Below are 10,299 nucleotides of genomic sequence, written 5' to 3'. Positions count from 1 at the left end.
ACTCTTATATGCTAATTGTCCCTTAAATACTCTTATATTCCAATCACTATATTTAGCCAAGGTCCAAATAACATACATTAAATCCAAATAGTTTAAGCATGATCTTTTAAAATAAGTATAGCATTTGAGTTTTTCCGTTGGGCCTGATTTGCAGGGTATTAGGTTCGGCCGGGGTTTACCCAATGCGCACTTTCGGGTAGCAGCAGCGAGTTTCCACATCATAAAAAAAAAAAAAGGAAAAGTAATGGCTATATATACTCTAGTATCTAAAATATTACTCCGTCTTCCTCAATTTAAATTAATTTTTTTTTAAAAAAATAATAAAATCATACACTAATACTATAATATTTTTAATTTTTACTTAAATTATAAATATATAACTATACTTACAATTAAGTCAATGGTAAAAATATTAAAAATTCTTACATATTTTTCTTAATCTACTATTAAATCCCAAAAAAAAAACCCTATTTTAGGTAGGAGGGGAGTAAACTCTATTTTGCATTTTTTTTTTTAGCAAATTTCAATAAGATTGAAAATGATGATATAAATATTTTATCAGTAACTCTCTTCATTCCAACTCTACGTACCCTTTTTTATTTATTTTTATTTTTTTATTATCATTTTTGTCTGTCTGGAATATCTATTTTATATTTTAATAAAAGTAATCATACATTAACACCAAAGTATTTTTAATTTTTATTTAAATTATAAGAATTTCATTACATATACAATTATTTTATATATAAAGTCAAATGACAAAAATATCAAATTTTTTAAACATTTCTAGTGACTAATAAAAATATTATTATTTTTAATCTATTATAAACTACAAAGAGCTCATCTAGAATGAGACTAAAGAAATATCTAAATTTATATCAATTTTTTTGTTATAAAAAATATTTTTGTTTTCTGAGTAAAAAATATCACTTATATATATTACTCTAAAGAAAGTAATACTTTTATTTATTTTTATTAAAATTCTTAACAAACTATATTGAAATAAATTTCGACAAGGGATAGAGTATAAAATTTCGAGGAGAATATATGAAGTATGTTTATTTTGTAAAATAATTTGACACATTATTATTCTTATTATTATTATTATTATTATTATTATTGAAAATATGTGGATGTTTTGTTTTTTTTTAGCAAAAAGAAGACATGCATAGTAGGCGATATTATAATAAGAGGAATAGTTTTTATGTTTTTGGTAAAGAGGAATAGTTTTGGTGTAGAGCTGCGCAATAATTGCGTTTGGTACCAACTATCTATCTCCCTGCCTTCGTTGGATGTGTTTTTGTATGGGAGATTTTTTCCAAATTTATTTATTTATTTATTTTTAAAAATTATATTAAAATTAATTTTATATTTAAAATATCACATCAATATCTATTTATATCACTTTAAATAATTATTTATATTTAAAATTTTTACTATTATCTCGATCCAAAATCCAAATCTCCTTCACAAAACACACCACTTTACTACACTCTGACTCAGACTAACTCTTTCTGGTTAACATTCATATTCGCATACTTGGCTTGTCTGTACTCCAATTTCCCCTTTGCCTTCCTTCCTTTCTTCCTTCATCGTCGTCGTCACCATCATATCTCCATTATTATCATCAATTTTTAGACAAATAAAATAGAAGGAGAGAGAGAGAGCACAACAAAAACAAAAGTAAGAAGGAAGCAGCAGCTAGAGAAAGAACAAAACACAAAAAACAGATTTGTTGTCATTTGTGGGTTGGTGTGGCTGCGTGCGTGTCGCTAGCTCGCGTTGAATTTCTTCAACTTCGGCTGAATATAATTGTGTGTCTGTCTGTCTCTCTTTTTTTTTTTTTTTTTTATATATATATATATTTTTCTTAGATCTGAGAGAAAGGTGAAAAGTGAGGAGGAAGAAGAAGAGAGAAGAATTATTACATAAATGCAGGTTCTGCAGTACAGGTACAACCCTGGCCTCCCCTCCCCTTTCCCTTTTGCTAGTTAAAGGAATACGAAACCCCCTTTCGTCATTCTTTTCTCTCTCTAGCTATGGAAAACCTTTTCTTCTAGCTTCCTTGCTTTCTTCTTGAACCGTAAAGGAAAACCCCTTTTTCCAATTCGTGTCGTTTTAGAGAGAGACAGAGGCAATCGGGAGAAAGGAGATACTAATTAGTGGAAATGATGATGGCCATGGGGAGTAATTGCGGCAGCGTCTACACGAGCAAGGCTTGCAATGCTTTACTTAAAGAACTCCAGGTTTCTCTTACTCTCTCACAACTTCTGCCATTTCACATTCCCTCCCTCTAGCTCTTGGAACAGGAGCTTTCTTCTTGTTCAATTTCCACTGAATTATGAAATTATATTTAGAGATTTTTTCTGTTCAGTTTCTTTTTTAGGGATTTTTGTGAATTTCTATGATATGTTTGTAGTTTATGCGTTCAATTGTCTTTCAATTTTTGGCACCCTTGATATGCTATGGTAAGACCTTTTCTTACTCTACGGCCTTTGTTGAGAGTTGGACTGTCCTTTTCTTATCCAGTTCCTTGAGTAGGACAGCTTAAAAGAATGTCTGCCATGGTTTTGTTTAGTATTCGTTAGCTTCTTGGAGGTGATTTGATCCCTAGTGTTCGATATGTATGTGCCATGTTTGTATTGTAATTAAAAAAAAAAAAACAAAACAAAAAAGGAATTATGATGGTTCTTGCATTTCTGCCTAAACGAGTTGTTTTGTCTGAAATGGAAATTTTTTGTGAGTGTAATAATGGTTTGGTGAGTTCTTTCTAGCGTTATCCGAATTGATTGTTTGTTTTTGTATATGGAGTAGCAAATATGGACTGAAATTGGGGAAAGTGAAGCTGATAAAGATCGCATGTTGGTGGAGCTTGAGCAAGAATGCTTAGACATATACAGAAGAAAGGTTGACGAGGCTGCGAATGCCAAGGCTCTTCTTCATCAGTCAATTGCTGCCAGGGAAGCCGAGGTTGCCATGCTCATGGCAACGCTTGGAGAAATCAATGTCACTTTTCCGGTAATAACATTGTCGATGTTCTATTGTCCTGTTAGTTTGTTTTATATAATTTCATGGTTTCGATGCTTTTATTCTCGAAATTCACGCGATCAAAATGGTATTGTTCTATTTGATCTTTATATGAAGGTAACTGCAGCATTTAAGAATCTTCTGGTCTGTTTTTGGACATTCAAGTCGAATAAGATCGAATTTAATCATTTTTGCTCTTGCTCCAAAAATGTCAGGTGTTATGGATAATAACTTTTTCGATGACTACACTAGAATTATCTAAATCTTTCATTTGACTTTATGTTTTGGATATTTGTCGTAGAGATAGGAGTTTTTGTCTTATTTAGCACCTACTTTGTTACTTTGATGTCGTGAATCGATCTTTCTGAGTAGAAAACTACTTTCTATGTACGTCTGCGGAACTGGAAGTAATAGGACAAAAAATATTCTTGTCTGCGGTTGAGCTAAGGAAAATGGACCACGTGTAATGAAACGCAAATATTCGTTGTTGTATGAGCTTGCCTTAAATTTTGTTGTTGTCTTTTAAGTTACTATGACGAATAGTGTCATTTGATTTTATTGTGCTGTGGTTCGAGTTGTTTACGGCTGTGTGCGTACTTATGTTGCTGTCTGGTGGCCATGAATTTGAATCTCGACTTTGGTCATCGAGACATCCTATTTATGATATTGGTTGGTGACACCATTTTCTTTCTGAGCAGGTCTTGGCCGACAAAAAGGCAAAATCATTAAAAGGTCAACTGGCCTCTGTTTCACCGTTAGTTGAAGAGTTGACGCGTAAGAAAGATGAAAGGATGAAGCAATTTGCCGATATCAAGTCCCAAATTGATAAGATAACTAGTGAGATTTCCGGATACGGCCATATTGTCAGCTCAGTGAGTGCCTTGAATCTGGAAGAACATGATTTGTCTCTTAGAAAGCTCATGGAATATCAATCGAATCTCCGAACACTGCAGAAAGAAAAGGTATGCCAAAATTCTGTTGTCCGAACATGATTAATTCGAACGATGTGTTGCATTTATGTCTTTGTCTTTTCCACTTTCATCGATGTTCTTTGCCTTCAAGTATTTAAATGGAATCATTTAATGAAGCCTAGTTCAAGTTTTCTCATAATTTTCGCATTTTTGCTCCATTAAGCATACTATAGTGTTATATGAAACTTCCCTAACACCCGGGCTTGTACATTTATATGATTCGCAGTCTGAACGCCTCCAAAAGGTTTTGGATTGTGTGAACGAGGTGCATACATTGAGTACCGTTCTAGGTTTGGATTTTGCCAAGACTGTGAACGATGTTCATCCAAGCTTGCATGCGTCGAGCGCAGAACATGTGACGAACATCAGCGACAGCACATTAGAGGGGCTTGATCAAGCTATCTTGAAGCTAAAAACACAGAGGAAGTTTCGATTTCAGAAGGTAATTAAAATGTGCACTTTTAATGAGATCTTAACTAGCGCTTGAATTCAATTCCCGACTAAAAACATTTGGTGATGCAGCTGAAAGATGTTGCGGGTTCCCTCTTTGACCTGTGGAACTTGATGGACACTCCGAAAGAAGACAGGTCTTATTTCGCGAGAATTACTTCAGTTCTTGGTTTCTCGGAGTCGGAAATTGTGCAACCAGGTGCTTTATCGATGGAGATAATAGATCAGGTACATGTACAGAAGATTCGCTAGTAGCTTCCGACATTTTTTAATCGAATGGTATGAAGTGACGTGCAATATTTGATGTGTAGGTTTCAGCGGAGGTTGAAAGGCTCACAAAACTAAAAGCAACGAGGTTAAAGGAACTTGTTCTGATGAAGAGGGCCGAGCTGGAGTACGTATGCTCTAAGATACATATTCAAGCCGATCCGAGCACTGATGCTGACAAAACGAATGCCTTGGTGGATTCGGGTAGCTAATCTCTCTCTCACAACTCGTTTCTTAAATTTTAAGAAATTTTTACAACATGGGATTCGATTCCTCTGCAGGTTTAGTGGATCCAAGTGAACTGCTGGCAAACATCGAAGCGCAGATATCCAAAGCCAAAGAAGAAGCATTAGCCCGTAAAGAACTACTCGATAAGATAAGCAGATGGCTTTATGCTTGTGACGAGGAAAAGTGGCTCGAAGATTATAATAAAGTATGCGAAAAATAAATTCAAAGCACCAAAAAACATATATATCGTGTTCTTTTGTGGGTTTTACTACAGATTTTTACTATTCAGGACGACAATCGGTACAGCGCCGGAAGAGGTGCTCACATAAATCTCAAACGCGCAGAGCGCGCGAGAATTACTGTGAATAAGATTCCAGGTAACTTTTTGGGCCGGCGCTTTGTGATGATGTTTTTCTTTCTGTGCATGAAATGGTTATATATTTCTCGGGATAACAAGCTTTGAATTTCAGCTATGGTCGATAATCTGATTAGCAAGACACTGATGTGGGAGGACGAGAAAAAAATGCTGTTTCTGTATGATGGGGTGAGCTTTTAGGATAGTTTTAAACTTGTTTTGGGTTTCGACTACTTTGCTTGGTTTGAAATCAGCTATTGTTGCTGTTATATTCAGGTCCGCCTGGTGTCCATACTCGAGGATTACAAACAAGCTAGGCGGCGCAAGGAAGAAGAGAAAAAACAAGCCCGGGTAATCTTTAAAGGATTGGGAAGGATTTATACTATTCATACAAATTTTTCCCTCAAAAAATATCAAATCAAACATTTATTTTTCATTTTCTATATTATACTAAAAATCAATTTTTAAATACAGAATATCACATCAATATTTATTTATATCACGTCGTACTACTATTCAAATTCAGATTTTTTACTATTCAAATCCCAATTCAAAATCCAAACCCTCAGAAGCATATGTTTACGTTTTTGTGCCTTAACAGCATATGTTTACGATAATGGCATCAATGTTTTACTAACTCAGGATCAAAAGAAGTTGCACGACATGCTTCTTGCCGAGAAAGAATCTATTTACGGGTCGAAGCCGAGCCCGAGGAGGAGCAGCAGCTTTAGGAATGTGAACGGACACCGTGGATATGGAAATGGAAATGGATCGGTGACTCCCTCGCCCCGTCGGAACTCATCTGGTGGTATCAACTCGGAGCTCCTCACACCGAGATCGTACTCTGGACACCAAAACGGGTATTTCAAGGAAACGAGAAGGCTCTCGACTGCACCTCTAAACTTTGTCGCCATACCTAAAGAAGACACCATTTCATTTTCCTCAGTTTGTGGTTCGGAGCCCGAATCTCCTCCTCAACGCTGAAAACAACTTAAAACTCGGTATGGTGAAAATCATAATCCCTTTACTATTGTAGTAATAGTTGCAAGACGTGAATTTTTATTACTCATTCCGTACGCCAAATTTACTCTTACTTTCCTTTTTAGTTTGTCCGCTAAATTTACTTCATTATTAATTTTGGTAAAGTCAACAAATCAGCATTTAACTATTATTTTCCGTTCAATACTTATTTACAATAAATGTCACTACCTTTATTATATTCTCTATTTTCATTTTTTTTTTAAGTTATTTTTAAAAAATACCCAAAACTATCTTTTTGCTTTTAACATTTTTTTAATAAAATATTTATATTTTTTAATCTTCATGTCGGACCCAAATGTTCTAATTTTTTGGGACGGAGGGATTATTTTGATTCTTAGTGTGGTTTTGTTTTTGAGTTGCAGATGAGAGCGCTCTTCTCTTGGGGTAAAGAAAGAATGAAAGGAACAAGTGTGAATACAGGTGGAGATGTGCAATATTAGTGTTTCTATTTTTAGGACTGTGATCGATCTGGTTTTGGTGTTTTTTTAGCTGCTTTATGTGTAGTAATGAAGAGTCTCTCTCTCTCTGATGTTAGAGGAGGAATTGAAATAGCAATTTCCTATATCTGTCTGAACTTGAATTTGCATTTGCATTTGCATTTGTTATGTTGGGAAGGAAGAATGCTTTGTGTATATATCTATATATATTGTTGTGCTTGCTATGTCAATTGTTATGTTCTAATTTTTCATTCTTTGTACTTGTGATTTGATTGAGATTGAATGCTTGTTTTGTCTATTATTATTATTATTATTATTATTATTATTACTACTACTACTACTGCCTCTCAAAGAGCATAATTTATTTTTTATATCATTATATTTAACATTATTTTTTTTATATATTTATATAATTTACGTCACGAATATCGTTGTATTTGTATTATTAGAGATTAATAGAAGTATTTTTGTATTTTTTTTTATTTATATTACGTATTAATGTAATAATTAATATTCAAAGATAAAACACAAAAAATTCATGTTATACTATATGCTTTTTCTGCTTTGCTTGTATGATTTGGAAGTATCTTTCAAAATGTAGCTGGAATTGGGTGAGCAGCTTCCGCCATTTCAACAAGCTAGCCAGAGTCTTCATCGTCTTCTTTAACCTATGTTTATGAGCTTTTTCTTCTTTGATTCTCTACATCTCAGCGATCAAGTGAGTCTTTATTTCATTTTATCTCTTTCACTACCATCATTATCCTCGAATAAAGTAGATGGATCAAATTTGGCAAATAGAGGAGTCAGAGTTGTCGGTGCTTTCTCTTTAGCTGTCTGGGGACTCTTAATAATAGATTTTTCTTTGACTGCCTTAAGAGTAGTTGCATTTTTTGCGCTATGCAATGTGGGCAAACTTGTTATTACTACATCAACTTTAGTGGTTTCATCAGAAGGTTCAATATCAGTTGTGGAGGCGGCGGGAGTTTCTTTATTGGCCCCAGTGGGATACTCCATAGCATAACTTTTAATTGTCATGTCTATTCCGTTAAGCTTTTATTCTATCAAAATAGTTTCCTCTCATCCACTTCTTCAACGCCGGATTTAATGAACTGATAGGATGTTTGGACAGTCTGAGCTGGTTGTTGTGGCTCCACGGAGGCAAGCTAGCTGGCGGGTTCTGCTGGTGGAATTCAATCTCGTTGGGGTGTAGGATCTTTGATGGAGATACCTTTTCTTAACCATAAAAGCGGGATTGAATCAAAATCAACCTCATTCTCCAGGGCTTTTTCCTTCCCCTTATCATTCATAGCCAGCTTCTTGGTTGGGCTCCTTTTCTTTGCAACCTTAGCTTTAAGCCTAGGATTTTCCTGAGTCGGATCCGGAGTGACATCATCTGCCAACTTAATATTTTTCACTTTCTTTACTCTCTCAATCTTTTCTCAAGCCTTATCACTTATGGTCGTTTTTTATTGCCAATCTGATGCGAACTTACCAATGATGATAGTTCGGATCGAATTCCACAAGAATAAGTAATAACAATATTGGGGATTTGGATAGAACAAGGGATGGATGGCTATATATATATATCTATATTAATGGGGATAAAATGGACTCCCTTGACTTGAGAGGTAGTCGGGAAAGCAACACGAGAGATCAAGCTCACGTCTCACAATCCTCTAAACAAGCTGACAATACAAGCTAAGGCAAGAATAGTTCCAGTACTATTCGAGAGGCCACGACTTATTTCAAATCACTCGAAACAACTCGATTTGAGGATATGAAGATGTAACCGAATCACTCAAGATTACACTTAAAAAAATGCACAAGAATCGCTCTTGAAATAATAAACCAGTTTATAAAATATCTTTGTTGAATGAATAATCCTTACAATGATAATCATGGGACCTTTTATAGAGGAACCATGGAAATTTAAAACAAGAAAGTACACTCTTAAAGGAAATAAAATCATATAGGAGATATTTATTATAATTAGCCTTATTTAGTATTATTGACCCATAATTAATGGCAATCCCATGATTATTGGTAATCCCTTGATCTATGGAATTCATTCATTTAGGGGATATTGATTCATGAGATCCCTTCAATTAGGGATAGTAATTTAGGGGAGGTCCAATGTCTTGTAAGGTGCTCCTAGGCTTATGGTCATTGGGACTTGTGGTCCAATTCCAAAAGAATGCATGGTTTATTTTGATCCTCGGTGTAGAGTTCAGCAGTGACATCTATTTGAAGTTTGACACACTTTGTTCTTGCCAATTGAAATTACAGGCTCGGCTCTTAGTGATTGGTCTAGGAAGAGTTATGATTGGGTCCGATTCCGTCATGATGGTCACATCATCCTTAAATGTAGGTTTCTCTTTCCTGTGAGCGGGGAACTCATTATCATACCACTCATTTCCGGAGCCATTGGTGGATTCTTCATCTTTTGGAGAGCGAAAGCTCCTTCCCAATTACTTTGAGCTTTGTTTTGGGGGGCTAGGCCATAGTTGTTTCCATTTTGCTCTTCTTCTTAGGGATTGGGTCAAATCTCTTCATCTCCAACCACTGTTAGTGAAAAACAACGGGCTACTATAGTGGCATAGACAAAGAAGCACCTGTGTGATACTCTAGAGTTGGGCCGTTGCTTAGCCAACTCCCGTGTGTGGATGAGCCAATATTGGGTCATCTGAAGTTGATTAGAGGTTAAATAGATTGAATAGACTACTCATGTCAACAATATGCATTTTTTTTTCAAGAATCCTACTGAACGAACTCTAGATTTAAGCGTGCTTATCCTAGAGTGTAATTTAAGGATGGGTGACCCCATTGGGAAGTGTCCCAGGGTGTGCGTGAGTGAGGACAAATGCACGCTGGAAGGACTCATGTTGACCTGTGGGGCCAGTCTAATCTCGACACGCTCGGCTTTGTATGGCTTGCGGGCCGTGGTGTCACAGTTGACATCAGAGCCAACCTACAACAGCCTATTATTGTTGACCGGACTCTTGACGGGCCAAACAGTTGAGGGATCCTTGTGGTGCAACATGGACATTGCATTCTAAAGTAGGGAAGGATGTAATACCCTCGGAGTTGCGCCGATGCTTGGCCAACTCTCGTGTGTGGATGAGTCGGTATTAAGCCATCTGAAGTTGATTAGAGGTTAAATAAATTAAATATAATACTCATGTTAACAATGTGCACATTTATTTTCGGGAGTCCTACTGAAAGAACTCTAGAGTTAAGCGTGCTTGCCCTAGAGTAATTTGAGGATGAGTAACCCCCTTTAGAAGTCTTCTAGGGTGCGCGTGAGTAAGGATAGAAGTGTCTTGGAAAAACTCGTGTTGACCTGTGGAGCCAGTCTAATCCTAATACGTCCGACTTTGCGTGGTTTGCGGGCCGAGTGTCACAACCTGGAATAGACATATCAACACTGACCACTCTACATAGCTGAGAAATTAGGGTTTCATAACCCTATACTTTACCGAAGCTAGCACGCGAGCATATATCTAGGCATATAATCTAAGCCAAA

At 35.8% G+C, this 10,299-nt stretch overlaps 1 protein-coding gene across 6 annotated transcripts; it reads left to right on the top strand.

Annotated features, from left to right (window-relative positions):
- Positions 1–1,488: 1,488 nt before the first annotated feature.
- On the top strand, positions 1,489–7,006 carry LOC127244931 (65-kDa microtubule-associated protein 6-like). Of its 6 annotated transcripts, none has more exons than XM_051265535.1 (14): positions 1,489–1,683; positions 1,875–1,952; positions 2,123–2,246; positions 2,815–3,018; positions 3,726–3,989; positions 4,225–4,440; positions 4,521–4,676; positions 4,760–4,919; positions 4,997–5,148; positions 5,233–5,320; positions 5,414–5,487; positions 5,575–5,649; positions 5,941–6,299; positions 6,702–7,006. In XM_051265535.1, exons 3-13 carry the CDS (start codon positions 2,169–2,171, stop codon positions 6,280–6,282), a joined length of 1,809 nt encoding a protein of 602 aa, XP_051121492.1. In that variant the 5' UTR covers positions 1,489–1,683; positions 1,875–1,952; positions 2,123–2,168; the 3' UTR covers positions 6,283–6,299; positions 6,702–7,006. The 6 variants fall into 6 exon arrangements, with proteins under 6 accessions (XP_051121492.1, XP_051121490.1, XP_051121487.1 ...); XM_051265533.1 differs by having other exon boundaries at positions 1,489–1,744; XM_051265530.1 differs by having other exon boundaries at positions 1,489–1,748.
- Positions 7,007–10,299: the final 3,293 nt, after the last annotated feature.

This window comes from Andrographis paniculata, unplaced genomic scaffold, assembly GCF_009805555.1.
Source record: "Andrographis paniculata isolate CXL003 unplaced genomic scaffold, ASM980555v1 Contig21END, whole genome shotgun sequence".
Lineage (NCBI taxonomy): Eukaryota > Viridiplantae > Streptophyta > Magnoliopsida > Lamiales > Acanthaceae > Andrographis > Andrographis paniculata.
The sequence above is the reverse complement of the archived record's forward strand: the minus strand, read 5'-3'. Positions and strand labels throughout refer to the sequence as shown.

Bases quoted from the DNA above. Each gene is read 5' to 3' on its own strand.
- LOC127244931 (XM_051265535.1), top strand. From the start codon at position 2,169: ATGATGATGGCCATGGGGAGTAATTGCGGCAGCGTCTACACGAGCAAG. The intron at 4,920-4,996 runs GTAGCTAATCTC...ATTCCTCTGCAG, and splicing joins GAATGCCTTGGTGGATTCGG to GTTTAGTGGATCCAAGTGAA. The intron at 5,149-5,232 runs GTATGCGAAAAA...TTTACTATTCAG, and splicing joins GGCTCGAAGATTATAATAAA to GACGACAATCGGTACAGCGC.